General features: G+C 37.6%; 3 protein-coding genes across 3 annotated transcripts in view; 2 read left to right on the top strand and 1 right to left on the bottom strand.

Annotated features, from left to right (window-relative positions):
* Positions 1-21,980, bottom strand: part of sumf2 (sulfatase modifying factor 2) — a 144,136-nt gene extending 122,156 nt beyond the window's left edge. Inside the window, exon 1 of the mRNA XM_079847389.1 lies at positions 21,940-21,980. Within this exon, the coding sequence (XP_079703515.1) occupies positions 21,940-21,958 (19 nt within the window). The 5' untranslated portion in view covers positions 21,959-21,980. The remainder of the gene's footprint in view (positions 1-21,939) is intronic.
* Positions 524-13,176, top strand: sms (spermine synthase). Its single transcript, XM_079898570.1, has 11 exons — positions 524-733; positions 2,498-2,618; positions 4,799-4,886; positions 8,179-8,243; positions 8,377-8,552; positions 8,658-8,814; positions 8,919-9,006; positions 10,368-10,482; positions 10,565-10,644; positions 10,727-10,842; positions 12,298-13,176. The coding sequence occupies exons 1-11, from the start codon at positions 688-690 to the stop codon at positions 12,326-12,328; spliced, it is 1,083 nt and encodes a 360-aa protein (XP_079754696.1). The 5' UTR covers positions 524-687; the 3' UTR covers positions 12,329-13,176.
* ppme1 (protein phosphatase methylesterase 1) lies at positions 13,662-23,145 on the top strand. The gene is made up of 14 exons (XM_079847385.1): positions 13,662-13,878; positions 15,522-15,616; positions 15,734-15,825; positions 16,127-16,184; positions 16,363-16,414; positions 16,814-16,968; positions 18,862-18,952; positions 19,520-19,585; positions 19,854-19,980; positions 20,660-20,789; positions 22,294-22,338; positions 22,419-22,483; positions 22,595-22,662; positions 22,758-23,145. Coding segments are annotated over exons 1-14 (1,128 nt in total). The 5' UTR covers positions 13,662-13,795; the 3' UTR covers positions 22,759-23,145.
* Positions 23,146-23,480: the final 335 nt, after the last annotated feature.

Raw genomic sequence — 23,480 nt, 5'->3', positions numbered from 1 at the left:
TCTTTAATTTCCATAAAGTGTAAAGTTAAGACATAATGAAAAAGGTAGGCTAATTGATGTAAACAATATTTGACAGATTTTTTTTTTTTTTTTTTTTTTTTTTTTTTTTGTGCAAGATGTAACTTAAAGAGGTATATTAGAGCATAGGCCTATGGATATGTACAATTTAATTTAATTTACAATATAAACTAACAAATTTGATTTCTAGAAAGACTAAACAAAAAAAATGTAGGTTCCCGTCAGGTTGTCTAAAATAAATTCCATGCAACGTTTTAAGAAGGTTAGCTTGGTTACAAAAAAAGAACAGAAATTGAACGTTGGCCAGAACATTCTTATTCGGGTCCCAAAATACAACTAAGTGGGAACTTTAAGTGAACTGCGTTTGCTGTGTATATGTTTAGTAACTTAACTTAACCGTTTAAAATTACTAAACAAATCTCTGAGAAACTGATTCAAAAGATTCGATTCTCTTAGATGAATCAAACTCCCCAGCGCAACCACCCACTCACTTCCGAGCTCGACTGCAGAGAGATAGACTGAGAGAGAGAGACAGACAGACAGAGCGCGGTGCACACAACACACCTCCCTCCCTCCGGCGTGCTCGTTCTCTCCTTCTGTCACCACAGACTCTCCACCGATTCACCACCGGCTGCCTCATCCAGGCATGGCAGACGGCTTTACCCCATCATGGCAGTGCTACATTACACCCTTGACTTCAAGCTCCGTGCGCCAGGTACATTTCTGTGAAATCTATTGAGGGGGCGAGTGGAAGAGAAGAAGGGGTTCGTGTTTCACTGCAGACTAACAGGCCTCCTCGCAACTGCCCTGTAAGCGATTTAGTGTCTTTAGAAACGCGGCGAGGCTGCAGTCCCACTTCTGCATTGCCAAGACGACCGCAGGATGCATGTCATTGCAGTCGAGCGAAAACTTCTATTGTTGTGCATGTCCTCCTTACGTTTGCTATGATAAATGACCTTCTAGGGGGGGTAGCATAGCAGCGTTAGCAGAGGCTAATGTCGGGTTTCTCCGAAGCTGGCGTTTGCGTTTGAATAGAGCTCATATGTGCACATATATATATGCACTAGCTGGCGAGCTAGCCGCAGTGCATACTAAAACAAATATTTCCAATTATACATTACCAATTATTATGCATGTACAACGTTTAAATCCTCTATTGGTAGTCTCGTGCATCTGACATATTTTTGAACGATTCATGTTTTTTTTTGTATGTTGATAAGCTCTGAGAGTCTTTCACCTCCTATGGCAGTTCCTCTAACGTTATCTGACGGGCTAATAATATCGCAAGCCGATAAGATGAGTTTTCAATTCTTGCATACTACAGTGAGCTTCGATATTACACACAAACATGCCGTATCTCGTTTGAGCAGTGTGACAGGTGTAGAGTATCGTGTGTTAGTATTTTAGATTTATATACATTAGATAATATAGCTGCTACCGATCGATATGTTGCAATTCATCCTACTTCATAACCTGTAGAATGGATATGAATCTATATGGATTGGCTTGTTTTGTGCAGATTTTGCATAACTAGGTTAAAAATTATTCAAGAGAAATTTGAATCCCACAATTAAATGAATTCTGTGTAATGGACAGATGCAGAGACCGGGATAGCTGCAGGTCAGAATTATGGGCGTGCTGAAAGGTGAATTCCTACAATAATAACTAACCCCTAACCCTACCCCACACCATGTCAGACAGCTTTCGTGATCAATGATGATGACCTTTCTCCATGTCCCATTCATTTAGGCACGTCCCACCTTTCATCACGCCCATTACTCCAACCTGCAGATACCCACACTTGGAACTTATTTGTGATTAGTGAGTTTTAAAGGGATAGTGCACACAAAAACGATTCAAAAAAGTATTTATTTGCTCTCATGCTGTTCAAAACTAACCAGACTTTCTTCTGTGGAAAACAAAGGGAGATGTTCAGAATGACAGTCTCAGTAACCATTTATTTCAGTGTATGAGTAAAGATGTGATGCAAGTGAATAGTGACCAAAGTTCTCAGTCCTTAAAGGGATAGCTCACTCAAAAAGAAAGAAAATATACAAATTCTGCCATCATTTATTAACCCTCATTTTGTTCCAAACCTGTATTCATTTCTTTCTTCTGTGGACACATTAAAGAAGATATTTTGAAGAATGTTGGTAACCAGACCACTTTGGTTACCATTGACTTCCATTGGATGTAAAAAAAACACACACAATATCTCATTTTTGGTTCCAACAATGAAATAAAAGGGCCATGCAGGTTTGAATGATGAGGGTGTGCAAATGATGACAGAATTTTCATTTTCGGGTGAACTATCCCTTTAAGTAGTTTTAGAAACATTATTAAATGTGCAAATGAGTCGGTCGGCGTGCAGTCGGTGTGGCTTTAGGGCCAGTCATCTTTAGTAAGAAGATTTTCTTAAGGGGCTTTTTGAGGCGGAAGAATTTAAAGTAATCTGTCGGTTTTCCCTCTATCTGTTTAGCTGATGTCTCTGCGACTGTGCGTGGCCTGCAGTCTATATTTCAAGAGCAGGAAATGACAGAGAATGTCCAAGACTCGGAGGGACAAGGATATCTGGCAACCTTTGTCGGCAAGAATGGCAGGTGAGCACCTTTGCCTCCAGTGTCTTTAGTAGAACACCAGTCTTTCACAACTAGGGATGGGTATCGTTAAGGTTTTAACGGTATCACTACTCTTACCCATTACTTATCGATTTGGTACTTTGACTGTATTGTTATCAGTTCTTTTTGTTTTATTAATAATGTAACTTTGCTTTTCATTTATTACTTAAAGGAACACTCCACCATTTTTTTCCCTTAACTAAGACGAGTTGATACATACCTCTCTCGTCTCAGTGCGTGCACTCAATCGCTCTGGTGCGTGCACTTTGATAGCACTTAACTTAGCTTAGTCTAGTTCATTCATTAGGGACCAAATCTCTCCAAAACAGAGATTTGGTCCCTAATGAATGATCTGGGCTAAGCTAAGTGCTATCAAAGTGTCGCCGCGCGCCAGAGCGATTGAGTGCACGCACTGAGACGAGAGAGGTATGTATCAACTCGTCTTAGTTAAGGGAATAACATAGTATAATATGAAAAAACGGTGGAGTGTTCCTTTAAAGCCCACTTTAAGTACTTCGATATCACAACAAAAATCTAGCTTTTAATAATTAAACATCATTAAAGACAAGTATAGAGTCAGTAATAAAATAAGAACTACTACACAAATTACAAGCATAGATAAATACAATACAACAACTGTAGTGAATTCAGGTACAGAAATGTAATCATTAAATGTAATATAACACTGTTAAAATCTGAATAGATATACTGTATATAACACTGTTCACGTAATAAATTAAATATAGATTCATCTTCGTTCAAGCACAAGGAGACGCAAAAGGAATCAATTCGGTCCGATAACAGTTCTCTTTGGCCTCTTCTTGTGCTTGAATGGTTTTAAACTGCTTGAATGTGTAAATTGTCAAGATTAAACATGAGCAAATGATCAACTTTCTCTATTATGGTTAAACTTAGCAATTAATCTGCGAATCAGATGCGTGCCGAAGCGTTGGGCCTGGTCGGTACGGATCAATGATCAACTGCGATCTGTTGCACCCCTATTAAATGGGCCAGTGTGCAGTCATTTTTTTGTGTTTTATATGTATAAGATGAGATAAAATAAGAACAAGAAACTAAGTACAAACAAATAGTCAAATAAATACAATAAATATACATTAAAACAAAGATACACAGAAATAAGCAGTGCTTTAATTTCAGGAAGGTCTACTAACATTACTGTTCAGGTAAGTAATGTGACCTACAAAATAAATCTAATAAAGTAATCAAATCTAAAATAACACTGCATAGTTTTCACTGTAAAAATTGATAGATGAATGTTTATTAAAGCTAAAGTTATTCATTCAAGAGCTGCGAGTTATTTTCTCTTTGTCTTTAATGCCGCAGTCGTCAGCAGGTTTATTAGACTGCTGCCACTTTAAGACCGAATGCAGATACACATCATATTTTCTCCCAATTATTTACGCCCATTTAAGACGTTCAAGCCGGTCATTTTGACATTTTTGTGTATTTTATTGTTTAGAAATGACCTAAAGTATAAATTGCTTGTCTAGGTTTGGAGCTTATCGATACTGTGTGTTCTTTCGTAATTCAGCTCCGGGGCCTGTTTAACATCGGGTTTCAGTACATCACTATTTACAACATGCAAAACTTCTTCAACAGGTTTTGTTAAGCCTAAGGGATGGGACCAGAATTTGAAGAATTGATGATGTTATCACCCTCTCATTATGGCGAATGTTCTGCTGTATTTGAGGGAAAATGAAACTAGTTTCCTTTCCAAAGGGCCATTCCATGGAGTCTTTCCATTTTTGCTCTGTAACAGCTAAGCATAATGTTGAACCTAACTGACAATAATGATGACTGAAAACACAAACGCCCCACTGAAAACACCAGGTGTGCTCCAGTGTTCGGACACTCTTTAGGATGACCATTGATTGGTCAGTTAAGTGCATCCTCTGTGCAACAAAGGACCGCATTTAGTAGAGCGCAGGGTCATTTTAGTGGCTTTGTGAATCTGATCTAAAGGCTTTGGCACTCACTTCCTGTTTTGTGTGTGGCTTGCTGTAAACACAGCTGTTGGGGCTTTGTTTAGGCTTAAGCTGGGATGAATCTGGCCTGAGCGCCGCATGTTTGTTTTTTTTATATATAGTTTTTGACTGCAGTTTTGAGGTTTTAATTGTTCTTCTGTATTTTCTTTGTATCAGGTTTGCCATCTTACGAATGCACTCCCATGGTCTGGTGACCTTTGACCTGCAGTGTCTTGAAGGGGATGATGTAGTGCAAGTGGACAATGTGAGTTAACAGAATGTAGGTGATAGAGATACTAGTACCAGAGGTCGACCGATTGATAGGTTTTGCCAATTAATCGCCACAGATAACTGATTGCTGGAACAATCGGTTATTCGCAACAATCCATACCGATAGTTTTTCCAGGTCGTGTCTGTTGCTGGAGCTGCTGAGAAGGGTCCGCTGTCATTATATAGTACAAGAGCGGCCTCTAAAGGCGAAATAAAAACTATCTCTGATGCCTCGTGGAGTTTGTTTTGACACATGAGGCTGTGCGCTGCACTATGGAAGCTTGTTTCCGCCACAAAATAAAACATTTTAAAAGATAATTGCGACTTTTTATCTCACAATTGCGAGTTTACATCTCGCAATTCTGACTTTATTTCTATATTTCTGAGATATAAAGTCAGAATTGCGTGTTATAAAGTCAGAATTGGGAGATACAAAGTCAGAATTGCGTGAAATAAAGTCGCAATTGCGTTTTATAAAGTCAGAATTGCGAGATATAAAGTCAGAATTGCGAGATATAAAGTCAGAATTGCATGAAATAAAGTCGCAATTGCGTCTTATAAAGTCAGAATTGCGAGATACAAATGCGTTTTATAAAGTCAGAATTGCGAGATATAAAGTCAGAATTGCATGAAATAAAGTCGCAATTGCGTGTTATAAAGTCAGAATTGCGAGATACAAAGTCAGAATTGCGTGAAATAAAGTCGCAATTGCGTCTTATAAAGTCAGAGTTCTGCAATTGCGATTGCGAATTTATATCACGCAATTCTGACTTTATAATACGCAATTGGGAGATATAAAATCAGAATTGCATGATATAAAGTCGCAATTGCGTCTTATAAAGTCAGAATTGTGAGATATAAACTATTCTGAGGTAGTAAAAAAAAAAAAAAAGTCAGTCTTTTTTTTCCCTTAGAATTGGACTTTATATCTCACAATTGTGAGTTTATATCTCACAATTCTGAGAAAAGATGTCAGAATTGTGAGATATAATCTCGCAATTATGTGTTTTAAAGTCAGAATTGCATGATATGAATTCTGACTTTATAACACGCAATTGCGACTTTATTTCATGCAATTCTGACTTTATTTCACGCAATTCTGACTTTATATCTCTCAATTCTGACTTTATAACACGCAATTACGACTTTATAACACGCAATTCTGACTTTATATCTCACAATTCTGAGAAATAAAGTCAGAATTGCGAGATGTAAACTCGCAATTGTGAGATAAAAAATCGCAATTATCTTTTAAAATGTTTTATTCTGTGGCGGAAACAAGCTTCCATACTGCACAGAGCAGGACACTTCAGATGCACATTTAAAACATAGACAACAAAACAGTATGAATACAGTACACTACTACACTACATGTTTTAAATCATTATGAAGTATTTGATTTGTTGACTAGATGCTGCATTAGTAGAGAAAGAACAGCAGTATGTTTGTCTTCGAGGCTAAGAGAACGCTAACAGTAGTACATCAAGGGGTTAAAACAATGTGACAAAAACGCACAAAAGTCTGATCCAAATGTTTTATGTCATTGTTACCATCTGTTTGCATTAGTTTATATCTAGCTAGTCATTTTTATCCTTTAATTAAGTTGCATATTTAAAGCTAGTGATGTGAGAAAGCAAATTGATAAGTTCATGCAGCCGACAGAAACAAATCAGAATCAAACAAATAATTTCAGTTCTTTTTCTGAATCGTCACTGTAACACATATTTTGTATTTTGATTAGATAATCAAGTGTTATAAAATAGAAGCAAATAATGTGTGAGGGTATAGTATACATATGTATCGATTTTCAATGCTATGGCCTTTGTGTAGATATTTAAAGATGGCCATCTGCAAGCACGACTGTTTGGATTTATATGAAATAGTAACACTTTACAATAAGAGTCCATCTGTAATATTAAAGGGATAGTTCACCCAAAAATGAAAATTCTGTCATCATTTACTCACCCTCAAGTTGTTTCAAACCTGTATGAATTTCTCTCTTCTGTTGAACACAAAAGAAGATATTCTGATGAATGTCAGGAAACCAAGCAGTTGATGGACCCCATTGACTTCCATAGTATTATTTTTTTCTACTATGGAAGTCAATGGGGACCAGAAACTGTTTAGTTACCAATCTTATTCAAAATACCTTCTTTTGTGTTTAACTGAGGAAAGAAATTCATACATGTTTGGAACAACTTGTGGGTGAGTACATTTTAAAAGTATTTTCATATTTGGATTTATGTACATATTTATATAATTTATATATTTATTTCATTTAATAAGTACATTTTCATGGTTCAGCGCTTTTTTTTTTTTTTTTTTTGTAATAAAGCTCAGCACTAGTTTTTGTTTTCATTCAGTATCCATTTTAAAAACTATCGGTTGGTTATCAACCTAGTTATCTAGAAGGGCACAGTCATGGTCTAATGGTTAGAGTCTGACTGGTAACCTGAAGGTTGCGGATTCGATTCTCAATACCCGGGCAACACAGCAAAAATGGCTTTGCACTGGGTGTGTGTGTGTTCACTACTCACTGCAAGTATGGATTAAAAAATTAAAGGTACGATACCGTCACTTCACTTTACTTATTGTTATTGGTAAAAATCCACTATCGGTCGACCTCTAACTAACTACTATATGAAATCTAACTAGTACCATTAAGAGTTAAGCTTTAAAACGCGTAGAATCTAAAAACACTGTTAAATGTAATCTTTAACAAATCTCAAAATGAATATCCATTTTCCATACTGGAAATTATGCCTAAATTCACTTGTGGCATGTAAAACGATTGCCAAATATCTGAAGATGACAGCTTTATGTTTACAGTTGCCACACTTTTGCTTTTAAAACTGGGATATCTGATTATAAGGATGAAGTCGTTCTTTGTCACTTGATAACTGCTTGAAAACGTTTAATCATTTTCCTCAACATTCTGAAGTCTATAATTATACACTACCGGTCAAATCCTTGTGTTTGGTTTTCTGATATGCTGATTTAGTGCTCAAGAAACATTTGTGGAAACTACTACATTTTTCAGAATTTTTTTAGAAATGTTCAAGAGAACAGCATTTATTTAAAATATATATATATTTTGTAACATTATAAATGTCTTAACTGTCACCTTTGATCAATTTTAATGCATCCCTGCTGAATTTAAGTATTAATTTCTTTAAAAAACATGCTGACCACAGATCAACCAGTAGGCGAGAGTGATTCAGCCATTCTAGAATGTGTTTACTTCCCTGATTCAGAAGGTCATAATTAAAACAATGTTTTCTCTGTAGCTACTGAATGCACTGGAGAAGAAATTAAAGGCTCTCCTGGATGGAAATATCCAAAGGATCAAGAGGTGAAACTAGCATTATTTTCATCCTGAATCAATTGCCATAAACTTCTCTCATTGTCACTAACCCTCGTGTCATTCCAAACATGTGTATTGTGGAACGTTTTTGTGATCTGTTTGACTGAATGTGTCCTGTCAGACTCCCTGCGCTGATTCGAGGCAGTGATGTGGACCGATACTGGCCCACGGCTGACGGCAGGCTGATGGAGTACGACATTGATGAAGTTGTGTACGAGAAGGAATCCGCCTACCAGAACATCAAAATCCTGCATTCGCTTCAGTTTGGCAATATGCTTATTCTTAACGGGGATGTCAGTAAGTTAAAAGGGCCTTGTTTATTTGCTAGTTTCAAATACATGAGAAGTTTTTGGGTTATTGTATCGTACGAGTGTGTGGTAATTTGGTGTGATCAAATGTCAGATCTGGCAGAAAGTGATCTGCCCTACACTCAGGCCATTATGGGCAGCGGCAAAGAGCACTATGCTGGAAAGGAGATACTTATTCTGGGAGGAGGAGATGGTGGAATTCTCCATGAGGCGGTGAAGCTCAAACCAAAGATGATCACCATGGTTGAGATATCCTTTATGCTAACGCTTAACTGCAGTTACATGGAAACCTACTCAGTATTTTGTATCTCTAACTGATTTTAGATATGTACTTTCCTTAATTAAGTATTTACATTGATGAGCTGGTGATTGATGGATGCCGTAAACACATGAGGAAGACGTGTGGGAATGTTTTAGATAACTTGAAGGGAGATTGTTATGAGGTAAGGATTGACTTTGTGACATTTTATCAATTATTTATTCCCTCTTATTATATTTAGTCCCTGTTGCTAAACATACCAGTCGAGCTTCAGTTTATAAGTCGGGAATGGCTGGATCACACTAAAAGATTTTTAAAATCTTATCAGATTTTAAAAATGTGAGAGACCACAAACATGAAAATTAAAAAAAAAAAAAAGTTTTGTTCCTATAGTGTGGCCAAGACAGCAACAGATGCCATTCACGACTGTAAACATGGGAGATCTCTCAAAATCGCTCACTGTCAAACGTGACTTTAGAGTAAACAAACATTGCGGACGATGGGCAAGAAGAAATGGCGATAATAGTCTTTGGACTGCTTTTTACAGAAAATTTGTGGGGTGAAAAGAAAAAGATTTGGATGAAAGTCGTGTTATGCTTCCGTCTTACGTCAGCTCGCTTTCTGATTGGGCGTCTTTTCGTTCCACGTGACAATCTACAGAGTACTTGCGCGTTTGTCCTCAGATTCCTGATCATAAATATTCAACATTTTGGATATTTACGACTTGACATTGTTGTGACCCCGACGTTCTTCCAAGCAGATTCAACCACTCTTAACACACCTTAGACCACAGGAAAACCTGAAAAAATAATCTGTAGAACCTTCAAGATAATCCAGACGTTACCTAGGATTGCGCTCACCAAGGATGCATTTATTTGATCAAAACATTCACATTTAAAATACAGCAAATAACGGTTTTCTATTTGAATTTATTTTTAAATGTAATTTATTCCAAAGTTGAATTTTCAGCATCATTACTCCAGTCTTCAGTGTCACATGACCCTTCAGAAATCATTCTAACATGCTGATTTGCTGCTTAAAAAATATATACATATTTTAATGTTGAAAACAGCTGTGCTGCTTGAAATCTTTATGGAAGCCATCATACATTTTTGTCAGAATTTTCTGATGAATAGAAAGTTCAAAAGAACAGCGTTTATTTAAAATCGAAATCTTTTGTTGTCACATTATAAATGTCTCTACTGTCACTTGTTTTGTCCCTGCTGTGCTGAATAAAAGTATTAGTTTCTTTTTGAAACTTTTGAATGGTAGGGTATATTAGACTGTATTACACATTCTCATTCGTTTGTTCTGTTTTGTCTCTCTCTCTCCGAACCGTTTATCAGTTGCTAAACATATTTCTGTCCTTGAAGTTACAATGAGGCCCCTTTCCTGCTTTTGAAACAAGTGCAATGTAGTCAGTTGAAGGAAATTACCCAAACTCTGGGCAACTGGCAGTTTTGTCATGGCTAACAATGAATGTATATGTCCCACTATGAAAATTACTTTAAATTTTGTTTTCTAATTTCAAATTTTTTGTTTCAGATTTTGGTTCAAGACTGTGTTCCCGTGCTTAAAAAGTTTGCAGAGCAAGGGAGGACGTTTGATTACGTCATTAATGATTTGACAGCTGTACCTATTTCCACTGCACCTGAGGAGGGTTAGTTTATATGCGGCTACACTTATGTCTGAGTCTTACATTTTTTACAAATATTAAATCAATGATTGGTATTGTTCTATAGATTCGACATGGGAATTTCTGAGACTCATCCTTGACCTCTCTATTAGAGTTTTGCGGCCTAGTGGAAAATATTTCACGCAGGTGAGGGGCGCATGAAGTTAAAATTGCTGTGAATTTTTGCTGTTTTTCAATCCTTTAATGTTATGTTATTTTCTGCCTGCAGGGTAATTGTGCGAATCTGACTGATGCACTCAGTGAATATGAAAAGCTTTTGGGGAGACTTTCGTGCAAAGTGGACTTTTCCAAAGAGGTGGTGTGTGTTCCCTCATATATGGAGCTGTATCCTTTTTAAATGACCTGGTCAGTCCCTCTGGCTAAAATACATTAATAATGTGTGGGAAATATGTCTGTGAATAAGGTATTAATTATTTAAAATGTTAAATAATTTTTAATTATTAGAAAATAATAAAGAATGAAGGGCATTTAAATTGTATGTGTGTGTGTGTATATATAATATATTCACACACACACATACCCACACATATACACACACACACACACACAATTTAAATGTATTTTACATTTACAATGGGGTAATGGACAAATTCACACAAAAAATATGTCAACATGGCCATTTTGGTGCGTATCCTAGAAAACGTAGTAGGTTATGTAATTTTCTGTTATGAATTGTTAAAAATCACAGCTTCATCGGAATGTTATTAAACTTGGTGACTTTTGGAATGTGAACACAAAAGAAAATTGAGGGCATGAATCGAGCAGGCTAAGTGGTCGTAAAAAACATAGTCACACTTGTGCTCTTCGGTCAAAAATGACCGACCATAGGAAATGAATGGGAAATTGACAAAAACACAAAAACTCTGAGAATTTTTCTGAAAATTTTGTGAAAAAATTCAAAAAGATTTTTTGTGTGTACAATCTACAAATCGGCCCCGATGCAGAAAAAAGTGCTCCGCAATGAAGGGGTGAAACTCTAAAACATCAATAGTGAAAAACAGACCCACCCACTCACTCACACACACACATACACAATTATAAACACAAATGAGCTGGTAGGGCTATCACCATACATCATAATTGAGTCAGAAGACTGAAATAAGAGGTTGAAATGAGATCAGATCCAGATGGATTGAGCTGTAATTATAATAATATATCAATAATAATTAATATAATTAATAATTATAATAATATATAAATAATAATAAGCTGTGATAAAGAATTCCTGTTTATTTTTGTACATTTTTTTTTATTGAATTTTAATGTTACCTGTAACAAAATGCTTTCTCTGTATTCAGGTTTGACTATAGTAATAATAATGCAAAACCGTGTACACTTCACATCAAAATTTTTTTTTTGAGAATTTCTAAAAAATACATTCAAATCCACATCTTAAAAGTAAGTAATTTTGTACTTTCATAGAGAGCTATACAGGCATCTAGTGGTTACACCATGAAATGACATGTTTTATTTTATTTTCTATCAACAGAAGGTGCTAATCTGACTTCAAAAATTGGATTTAAAATACTGCATTAATTGAAAAAATTTTGTGGTTTTTTTGTATTATTAATATATTATTATTAGTAGTATATTATTATTATTATTAATATATTATTATTGCATAAATATTAATGTACCATCAAATCCTCTCAAAATACAAAAAAAAAAAATTATTGAACAAAAATAAATTACATTGGTTTTACTGGGGTGGAGGATGTTTCATTTTTAGGATAACTATTTCATTTATATATATTTAATTTCCTTAACATGCTGACTCAGATGGGTGTTTTACACCATCTGGAAGAAGTAATGTCTCTTCCTCCACTCTCTCCTCGAAAGTCCTGCCGGAATGTGAAGACTTCTCCCTCACCTCTGATGCACTGAGGAGAGACGTGCACATATCTCTCCAAGCACTGTTTCTGTTTCTGTTTCTACTCTCCCTTCACGTCCAAAAATGAGCAGCCTTCCTTTTTTTTTTCTTTTTTTTTTTGATATGGCTATTTGCATTTTTGTGTTTGAAATTTGACCGAGATGGTTGTTTTTGTTTGTTTGCCAGCGTTGGTTTGATGTTGTTTGCGTGGGGCCCTCCAGGGAGCGCTGTGGTGAGATGTGTGTGAGTGACACTGCTGATGACACTGAAGCCTGGAGGGTGGCGAAGCATCTTTCTGACTCCTGCCTTTGAGGATTTATGATTCAGATTTGACAATGCTCTTTGTGTTTCACTGTAGCTCCACATTTTTTCTTTTTGTTGACCTCTGTGTTTGAATTTTTCGCATCCTTTTGTAACTGGTGGCTTGAGTGTGATTTGATTTAAGATGCCTCACAGGGAGTTTATTGGCAGTGTTACATTCTGGGATTTCACCAAATAGTCTATTGAAGCCCCTAAATATGTCTTAAAAGGGAAAAAAGTCCTTGCTGTGGCAATTTTCATTTTTGTTTTCTTTTTTCTGAACTGTGAATGTTTAGTTTTTTTATGATTAGCACAAACTAGGTCCAAAGTAGGTTTCCCTGCTTAGTGTTTTTGCATTTCTTAAAGAAGTTTTTACTGAATGTAGGCCACTTAGATTCATGCCTTTTATCCATATTATGGTGCTTCGTTTATATTATTTATTTGATTTTATTTCACCATATACCAGTGATCCTGCCCTGAAAAGAAACTTCTGTTTATGAGAGTGATAATCATCTATTAAAGCAATTAAGGAGAAAAATATCAAATCTCTTCTTTTTTTTCTTTTTTTTTTTTTTGTTGTCTTCTCTCTGATGCACTCCAATGGAAATATTTAACAATCATTATTATTGCTACTGCTGCTGTTACTCATAGCTTTTCACAATCATAAATGCTGATTTCAAAGTCAAAAACCTTCACAGAAATCTTTCAGTTTACATAATGCTTGGTCCAAATCACTTTTCAAAGACTGATGATGATCAATCCATCATCTTTTGTATTGCATTACGTCATATTTTTCAGGGTGGTTTACGTGCAAAGGAACCAAAACTGGTTTTCTGTTAGTTGTAGTTCTTTCCATGCGCCTTGTCGTCAGAGTTAGCGTTAAGAACCCAATTGCATGACTACATTTCCCATAATGCACTCTGGGCAAAAATACTGGTGGGCGGAGACTACTTGTGTGAACATAGATTTCTGTACCTGTCTGCTGAACTAGTCTGATTTATCGTGAATGTGTAAATTGAACAACTGTACTGTTTATAGAAGAGGATCGTATGGTGCAAAGAGGGCTAGACGCTTTACGTGCTCAAAGGGTTTTGTTTTCCTCGCACCATGGAGAAACAGTTGCAATTGAATTTGCTAGCCTCCAAACCCCCAATGGCAGGTTTGCAGTCCGGATCTAAAATAAGAATGGGGTGAGTTTACACTTCATCATATCATTCATTATAATCATATGCACATTAACAACATCATCGTTGATAGCTGATAGCTGTCACGACGAATCATAACTGTTCTCGGGATCTATTGGTTATATGTGTGTTTAAGTGTTTCAATATTTGTCGCACGTAATAAAAAGCAAGTCTAAAATCCATCCACGATTAAATTTTGCTGGTCAACTGTCTGCGGTCCCTCTTGCGTTCTGTGTATCTTCTAAGTTAACGTTAGCGATGACTGAATCGTTCAATAAACGAATTTAATCGGCTCAAGGTTCTCAAATCAACAACAACGCAACAACCTCTGTTTCGGACATACGTATATTACTATGGTCAAATGAGAGGGCGATAAGAATGTTTCTACACATGATAGAAAATAAAATATTTTAGAACTTAATTTACTACTTGATTGTACACTCCTGGGTAAAACAAAAGGCCTAGCTTGTTAGCCAAAAATGGCAAAATCTTTATTGGACTTTTAATGGTCTTAACCATTTTAGTCACAAATCACTGGTCTGGAAATTAGCAAGAATTGCACAAATACTGTAGATAAAGTGTTGTTCCTGTTAATGTTAATGGCTTCAAACAGTTCATGAGTTGTTGAAAAATGTCTCCCAGTTCATTTGTGTTTTAAGTGAGACCAAATATTCTCTATAGGGTTCAAATCTGACTCTCATCAGGCCAAAACATGAGCCTAAAGGATTTGTTCTCAAGCCACTTCTTGGTTGTCTTTAGAGCAAGGTCTTGTTGAGAAATAACATCTGATCATTCCTCTTTAGATAACATCTTTTCAATTGTGGAAAGCAAACCTTTCTGCAATATTCTCCTGTACTCCAAAGCACGTAATGACTTTTCACAGTGAAGTAGCTCACACATACCAGCAACTAAAAAGGCTCCCCACACAATGACGCTCTTCCTCCATGCTTCACTGTGCTAGACATGCATTTATTATTATATTTCTCAGCAGATTTTAGAAGATTATCACCGTGGAACTCGTGTTACATTGTGATTCATCACTCCACACACAACTTCAAATATTCTCCCAAAATTTCATGCTGTCTTTAAGTTTTTTTTTTTACACAGCAATGGTTTTTTAAATTTAGCTAATTTCCTGACCAATAATTTGTGGTTGAAACAATTAAAAGCTTTTGTTTAGCCATTTTGAGCTTAGCCCATTTTTTTGCCCAGGAGTGTATGATCCTTTATCAAAAAAAAAAATGTTTGTATGGAATTTTGCAGTATTTATTATAAATGATTTATTAGTGTACACATCATAATTTGCACTTCAAATGCCCTTGTAATCTTTCATTTAAAATAACTTCCCCTCCCTCTTGCAACGTCATATCTTCTCTTCTTTGATGATGTGTTTACTGGCATGAGGGCGGCGGGACAACCTGTCACTCACATGACATCATACGTAATGGTGCAAAACAGTTCGAAAGAAACAATTTGCTTAAATGACCCATCACAGGTTCATCTTCACACTTTGACCTCTATATCCATTGGGTCAGTCATTTAACCTGGGACCCCACTAGGTTTCTTTGACCCCACAAGGATATAAGAAATATCCACAAGAACACATGGATGCCACTGACTGTATTTTGCTCTCCCCTCTCTCTATGCAGACCCGGAAGAAAACGAGATTTTACTCCTCTGTCCTGGAGTCAGTACTTCGAAACCATGGAGGATGTGGAGGTGGAAAATGACAACAGCAAAGACATATCCTTTGCTTAATTGTTGAGGAGACTCTTGGAAAATGTTGAAATATTGGCCTTCACGAACCTCATGTAATATAATCCATTCCATTCCGTAAAACATTCCTTAACTCCTCTGTACACATTCAGAATTTACAGCAGTGGCTCTGATGGTCCCGTCCTGTTGCTCCTTCATGGAGGAGGTCACTCTGCACTGTCCTGGGCTGTGTTCACTGTGAGTTTCTTACGTCTCACAAAGCCGTACCGCACTACGTCACATTTAAGTCTGTGTTTTTATGATACATCATGTACATCATAAAGAGAAAGATGTGGGAAAAAAGCGCTCTGTTCTGTGCTCTAATATACGGCACGTGTAACAGTAGTGTGTGTATAGATATGCATATTTATTTACTTATAAATAAATATACACACATGGACAATTAGGCCTGTTGGTACTCAAAAATATGAAGCAAAAATATTTAATTCAAATAATTGCTAATATTATAAATGATATTATCTGATGTTTGTATTTACAGTCTGTTATATGCAGTAGGATTAACTGCAGGGTTGCAGCTATGGACCTCAGAGGACATGGTAAGGGATTTCAAACTCTTATTTTAAAAAAACGTATTTGTTTTAGTTAATTAGCTGATAACAAACCATTTACCTTTGATTTTAAAATCACATAGGTCAATAACATACATACAATTAACACAAAATATATGATTTAATCAACCTGTTTTCAAATGTCACATTTTCTCATAAAATTTAGGTGATTCTAAAGTAAAGAACCCTGACGACCTCTCTGCTGAAACAATGGCCAAGTGAGTACGTTCTTATTTCTCTTCTTTCAATGTCTGTACAAATTAAGTTTTTGCAACATTTAGGGGCCGCTTACATGGCCCTAAAAACGGGAAAAAATCGTATGTTTTTTGGCAGTTCATTTACACGACAACAGTGTTTTGGGGGCCTGAAAACACAAACACTAAACAGGTTTCAAAGAAAAAGTTTTTGAAAATTATACCGTTATCGTATCGAATTTGTGAAAACGGTGAGATCATGCGCATGTGTATTGCATGATCAGTCTATAGGCACGCAGTGTCTTTACAAAATGTAAAGCCTGGTATGGCAAAGGAAAAACTTTTATGTTTTTAGTACATCGTTGTGTAAACATATTCTTTAGAAATGTTTCTTCAAATTTAAAAATGCTACTTTTTTCTCAGGGATATTGGAAAAGTGGTGGAGGCACTTTATGGTGAAAACCCACCTCCGATCATGATCATTGGTCACAGCATGGGTGGAGCAATAGCAGTTCACACGGCTGCATCCAATCATGTCCCATCACTGCTTGGCCTTTGTGTTATTGATGTAGTGGAAGGTAAGTTTTCCAGTAGCACCTCACTGCAGTACACAAGATCCAGGGGGCGGAGTGGGATCCAGATCTAAGGGGTGGAGATGGGTAGGTTTAGGGGTGGGTTTAGGGATCAGGGGGTGGAGATGGGTAGGTTTAGGGATCAGGGGGTGGAGATGGGTAGGTTTAGGGATCAGGGGGTGGAGATGGGTGGGTTTAGGGATCAGGGGGTGGAGATGGGTAGGTTTAGGGGTGGGTTTAGGGATCAGGGGGTGGAGATGGGTAGGTTTAGGGGTGGGTTTAGGGATCAGGGGGTGGAGATGGGTAGGTTTAGGGGTGGGTTTAGGGATCAGGGGGTGGAGATGGGTAGGTTTAGGGGTGGGTTTAGGGATCAGGGGTGGAGATGGGTAGGTTTAGGGGTGGGTTTAGGGATCAGGGGGTGGAGATGGGTAGGTTTAGGGATCAGGGGGTGGAGATGGGTGGGTTTAGGGATCAGGGGGTGGAGATGGGTAGGTTTAGGGGTGGGTTTAGGGATCAGGGGGTGGAGATGGGTAGGTTTAGGGGTGGGTTTAGGGATCAGGGGGTGGAGATGGGTAGGTTTAGGGGTGGGTTTAGGGATCAGGGGTGGAGATGGGTAGGTTTAGGGGTGGGTTTAGGGATCAGGGGGTGGAGATGGGTAGGTTTAGGGGTGGGTTTAGGGATCAGGGGGTGGAGATGGGTAGGTTTAGGGGTGGGTTTAGGGATCAGGGGGTGGAGATGGGTAGGTTTAGGGGTGGGTTTAGGGATCAGGGGTGGAGATGGGTAGGTTTAGGGGTGGGTTTAGGGATCAGGGGTGGAGATGGGTAGGTTTAGGGGTGGGTTTAGGGATCGGGGTGGAGATGGGTAGGTTTAGGGGTGGGTTTAGGGATCAGGGGGTGGAGATGGGTAGGTTTAGGGATCAGGGGTTGGAGATGGGTAGGTTTAGGGATCAGGGGGTGGAGATGGGTAGGTTTAGGGGTGGGTTTAGGGATCAGGGGGTGGAGATGGGTAGGTTTAGGGATCAGGGGGTGGAGATGGGTGGGTTTAGGGATCGGGGGTGGTGATGGGTAGGTTTAGGGGTGGGTTTAGGGATCAGGGGTGGAGATGGGTAGGTTTAGGGGTGGGTTTAGGGATCAGGGGGTGGTGATGGGTAGGTTTAGGGGTGGGTTTAGGGATCAGGGGGTGGAGATGGGTAGGTTTAGGGATCAGGGGGTGGAGATGGGTAGGTTTAGGGGTGGGTTTAGGGATCAAGGTGTGGAGATGGGTAGGTTTAGGGATCAGGGGGTGGTGATGGGTAGGTTTAGGGGTGGGTTTAGGGATCAGGGGTGGAGATGGGTAGGTTTAGGGGTGGGTTTAGGGATCAGGGGGTGGAGATGGGTAGGTTTAGGGGTGGGTTTAGGGATCAGGGGGTGGAGATGGGTAGTTTTAGGGGTGGGTTTAGGGATCAGGGGGTGGAGATGGGTAGGTTTAGGGGTGGGTTTAGGGACCAGGGGGTGGTGATGGGTAGGTTTAGGGGTGGGTTTAGGGATCAGGGGGTGGAGATGGGTAGGTTTAGGTATATGTAAGGTGGGAGGAGTTGGATCTGCATCCAACTCCTCCCCCTGGATTTCGTGTTCTGCAGTGAGGACCATCTCAAGTTTTCACCCCTCATCCCTATTTTACCTTGTTTCACAATCCACACAAGCAAAAACAGTTCATGACAAGAGAAAAAGTAAATAAGTGGATACATTGAAAAAATTTTCGCTCTTTTGACATCTCAGAGTTGCACAGTTATTGATGTATTCACAAAAATCTTTATGAAACCACTGTAGGTTTTGTCATCGATTTCAATACAGTTTGATTATTTGTGACTGTGTGTTATATATTTATGTATGCGTTAATGCTAGTTTGTCCAATCTTCAGGTACAGCAATGGATGCCTTGAACAGCATGCAAAACTTTCTGAGAGGTCGACCAAAAACGTTTAAATCTGTGGAGAACGCAATCGAATGGAGGTACATAGTTTTGAGTATGTTGTTACAAATAATATCTAGTGCTGGAATATATTTAAAATCTAGGGCTGTCAATCGATTAATTGCACAGATTTCTGTAATTAATCGCACCAAACATTAAAATTTGTAATTTTCACAAGGAATCTCATAAACAACATAAAGACAGTATTTTGAATATTTTATATTTTAATTATTTGTTTAAAGGCATTTTTGTAATAAGTACATTGATTGAAGGTCACTGATATTGATGCTTCTATTACATGGATTTTTTTTTTTTTTCATTTTCTGGGGCTAAAATAAGTAATTATGCCATTCAACGTTACAAAATAATTGAAAGCCAGGTCTAAACTGCATTTCCCAAAAACATCATAAGCCTGAGTAGATCGTAGAAACATTGCCACCAATGGGCTTTACTACGATCTTCTTGGCTCACAATGCTTTTGAGAAATGCAGCCCAGATTGTTTATCAAGTATATTTAGAATACAGTTATTTTAGTTTGCTAAACATGGTAGAGGTCAGTATGCCTCATGTATCCCAACTGGTAACTGCGTTTTTTTTTTCCTTACCAGTGTGAAAAGTGGTCAGATCAGAAATATTGAGTCTGCACGAGTGTCCATGGTTGGACAGGTGAAAAAGTAAGTCTTCCCTAGTATGGGTTCCCTTAAAAATGAAAATTCTGTCATCATTTACTATCTCTCAGATTACCAACATTCTTTAAAATATCTTATTTTGTGTTCAGCAGAAGAAAGAAACTCATACAAGTTTGGAAAAACTTGAGTGTGAGTAAATGATGACAGAATCATTTTTATTATCCCTTTAACTAGCTCCAGGAATTGTTGTAAATTTGTAGAAATATCTAGCTATTGTATATATTGTTGTGATCAGATGTGTTTGGATGTTTAGATGCGAGGAGCCATTGAGTAGTCCAGGGGTTTCCAAGAGCATCAGTGAAGGCATTATTGAAGAAGAAGAGGAAGATGAAGAAGGAGGTGAATCCAACCATAAAAGGAAGAAAGAGGATGACCAAGAGGTAATAAATATTTAAATTCTGATCTTATCACCCTGTCAGGGCTTATTTTGCAAGAATAACTGGCTGACTGTATACCACAGTTCAAAGTAAGAGGTCAGTAGATGTTTTTTTTTTTTTTGAAAGAAATTAATACTTTTATTCAGCAAGCATGCATTAAATTGATCAAAAATGACAATAAAGACACTTATAATGTTGAAAAAGATGTTGAAAATAATGTCAAAATAGATGCTGTTCTTTTGAACTTGCTATTCATCAAATAATCCTGGAAAATCACGGTTTCAACAAACCACACAACTGATTTTAATATTGATAATAATAGAAATGCAATCTGAGCACCAATTTAGCATATAAGAATGATTTCTGAAGTATCATGTGACGCTAAAGACTGGAGTAATGATGCTGAAAATTCAGCTTTGCCTTCACAGGAATAAATTACAATTCGAAATATGTATTAACATAGAAAATAGTTATTTTAAATTGCAATAATATTTCACAATATCACTGTTTTACTGTATTTATGATCAAATAAATGCAGTTTTGGTGTGCATAAGAGACTTCTTTCAAAAGCTCTTACAGACCCAAAACTTTTGAACGGCAGTGTACATTATCCCTTATTTTATTGTGCACATCACATTATTTTATGTACAAATGATTGAATGATGTTTTTTCCATTTGGCAGATAAAGAAAGAATGTCTGTACACATGGCGTATTGAACTCTCAAAGACAGAGAAGTACTGGGAGGGCTGGTTTAAAGGATTGTCTTCTCTCTTTCTCAGCTGCTCTGTGCCAAAACTCCTCCTGCTGGCTGGTAAGGCTTGGACGTGTGTTTTAGAACTCTTAAAGTCGGCATGAAAAAGAATTTGCCTAGTCTTTTCTTCTCTATTGTGTCATATATTCCAGTAAAAACGGCGTCTTGAACAAGAAAAAATGTATGGTGGGACTTAATTTTGTTCATTGGGAATTGATTGGATCGTTTGCTATTGCTGTGATGTCATGTGAGTGACAGGTTGCCCCGCCCTCACGCCAGTAAACACATCATCAGAGAAGAGATGTTGCTGCAAGAGGGAGGGGGAGTTATTTTCATGAAAGATTACCAGGGCACATGAAATAAAAAATACTGCAATATTCTATAAAAAATTAAGACTTGTCAATCTTGATTACATGGTGACTTTAAAGGAGACATATCATGCTTTTAAATCGTTCCTTTTTACATATAAATCATACATTTGTAGTCTATATAAAGCGGAACTGCAATGCTTGGGTCTGAATTCCTCATTATTATAGCTCCACAGGCCCCTTTTCTACCCCTTTTCTGATGTGCGTCTGAGAGCAACTTGTTTTGGTGCGGTCTCTTTAAATACAATTGAGACACTTCATACCCCGCCCCCTCTCCAGGATACAGAGATGACACTCGGTTCAACTCCACCCGTTAGGCCATTTTTGTAGTTTGATAGCAGAGATACGATTATCTAGGAGGCACAGAAACTTTTTATTCACACGTTATTAACAAAATGTCAACAACGGAAGACCAGTTCAGCCTTACAAGGTCCAGCCAGCCTTACATGTTCGAGCCAGAGTCGGAGCCGGAGCGAGATGAAAATGAAGACGACGAACCTGCAGAACAACGTCTTCATATGGATGTATCGCAATGGTGTGTTACTGTATTTACACATGAAACTTTGGTCTTCCGACCTTTTACCACCGTGTCGATTTATTTTGATTAATATGTGCGAGGGAGAGAGAGCAAGACAGCGTCTAGTTTGGAGACGGTGTCTTGTTTACACTTTCGCCTGGCTCCGAAGAGAGAGAGAGTGCGTGCGCGCGACCGGGTGTCTCTCTCTCTGCTCGTTCTTTCAGTTAAACATGCGCCCTGTCACAAGCGCGGCAGTTCATCTACATTAGACGGTGTAATGAAGCGTGTGGGTTACTACATCCAACAACCGAACATTTTAACTTACCCTCTCGTAACTTCTGCATCTTTTAGCTTGGACTACAAAATTGCAGCGAGAAATAAAAATGGCGGATTGCTCGAAGTGTTGGGCTGGAAGTCAATGTCCTTATTTGGCAGTTCCGCTGCAAATACTGTGACGTAATAGTTCACAAAACGTCATAGATAACAGAAAAATCGGAACAGGTTGAAAAATAAGGCCAAAACAGAATATAAAGATATCAACGAAGCACCTGAAGAGAATAATTTAAACTTTTCTGTACTTCTAAACACTCCAAATATACAACAAAATGCATTTAAGGGCTAAAAAAGTGGATTTAGCATGATATGTCCCCTTTAATGTGTAATAATGTGTTTCCCACAGGTGTTGACAGGCTTGATAAAGATCTCACCATTGGGCAAATGCAAGGTAAGGCATTGATATTCCTGTTCTTCAGCCAAGTCACGTTGCTGTGACCAGAAGATCCCTCATGTCTTCTTTGATTACAGGAAAGTTTCAGATGCAGGTTCTGCCACAATGTGGCCATGCTGTTCATGAAGACGCCCCGGAAAAAGTACGTCTGTTTGTATCATAAGGTCACAGTCATTGAAAACTTGGACATATTGGTTTCTGCTGTAGTCTTTTACTGATTTGGTTTCTTCTGAACTATTATGCCGTTTTGCAGGTAGCTGATGCTATAGCCACATTCATGGTCCGTAACAAGTTCACTGAATTCAAGGAGGATTTCCCCTGGTAAGAAGTCAAATGTTGATTGAATGGTATAATTCATATATTTTATTTGTTTTCTAATCTTGCCCTCGTCTCCTGTGTGTTGTTTGCTTCAACAGACGACGTGTAGCCTCCACTCGTAGTCTTCATCCAGCGCTGTCATCCCTCTCTGCTCTCACCGGGGATTAAAATACAACCAAAATCATGATGACTCATTTACTGCGAACTCATTCTTAAATTATATTCAGTTTTGTATGACTTTATGTATGTTTTTGCTGTAGTCATTAAAATTCTCATGGCTACTTTGGCAGGAAATAATAATACAATAATACTTTAATTTAAAATCGTTATGTATATTTACATTTTTATTTCCCCCTTAACTGATTTCTTTTGCATTTCCTCTGATGCCTTGCTTGTTTGTTGTTGTAATTAGGATGATTGCATCATATTGTGGTCAAAGTGTTGGTCGGTTGCCGATTTCAAGGGAAAAATAAAAAGAGAGATTTCCGCAGTCTGTGCTCATTCATTCTAGGGCTCGGTATAAATATTGATTTTCACAGGGTGTAAAAATCAATCTTTTACTCTATGCCTTTGTAGTGAATCAAATCTGTTCCTGTTTCCCAGAAAAAAAAGGTATGAGAAAATTATTTTAATGAGTAGTTTAACTTATGAGTAGACGAGTAACCCTTTATAATTTACAGTATTGGCAGAGAGAACACTTCTTTCATATGTAAGCAAAATGAAATATGCCTAAATTAGTCATAATCAAATTCATAAGTTTATTGATAGAATTAATATATAATAAAATATATCAAGAAGCACAATCATTTGTACAGAAAATA

The sequence above is a fragment of the Squalius cephalus genome (genome assembly GCF_949319135.1).
Source record: "Squalius cephalus genome assembly, chromosome: 17".
Classification (NCBI taxonomy): Eukaryota; Metazoa; Chordata; class Actinopteri; order Cypriniformes; family Leuciscidae; genus Squalius; species Squalius cephalus.
Note: the sequence above shows the minus strand (reverse complement) of the source record. Positions and strands in the feature narration are given on the sequence as shown.

Coding starts and splice junctions, on each gene's coding strand:
- ppme1 (XM_079847385.1), top strand. CDS start 13,796: ATGGAGAAACAGTTGCAATTGAATTTGCTAGCCTCCAAACCCCCAATG. Junction 15,617..15,733: donor AAATGACAACAGCAAAGACA/TATCCTTTGCTT, acceptor CTCCTCTGTACA/CATTCAGAATTTACAGCAGT. Junction 22,484..22,594: donor ATGAAGACGCCCCGGAAAAA/GTACGTCTGTTT, acceptor GCCGTTTTGCAG/GTAGCTGATGCTATAGCCAC.
- sms (XM_079898570.1), top strand. CDS start 688: ATGGCAGTGCTACATTACACCCTTGACTTCAAGCTCCGTGCGCCAG. Junction 2,619..4,798: donor TTTGTCGGCAAGAATGGCAG/GTGAGCACCTTT, acceptor TCTTTGTATCAG/GTTTGCCATCTTACGAATGC. Junction 9,007..10,367: donor TGAAGGGAGATTGTTATGAG/GTAAGGATTGAC, acceptor TTTTTGTTTCAG/ATTTTGGTTCAAGACTGTGT.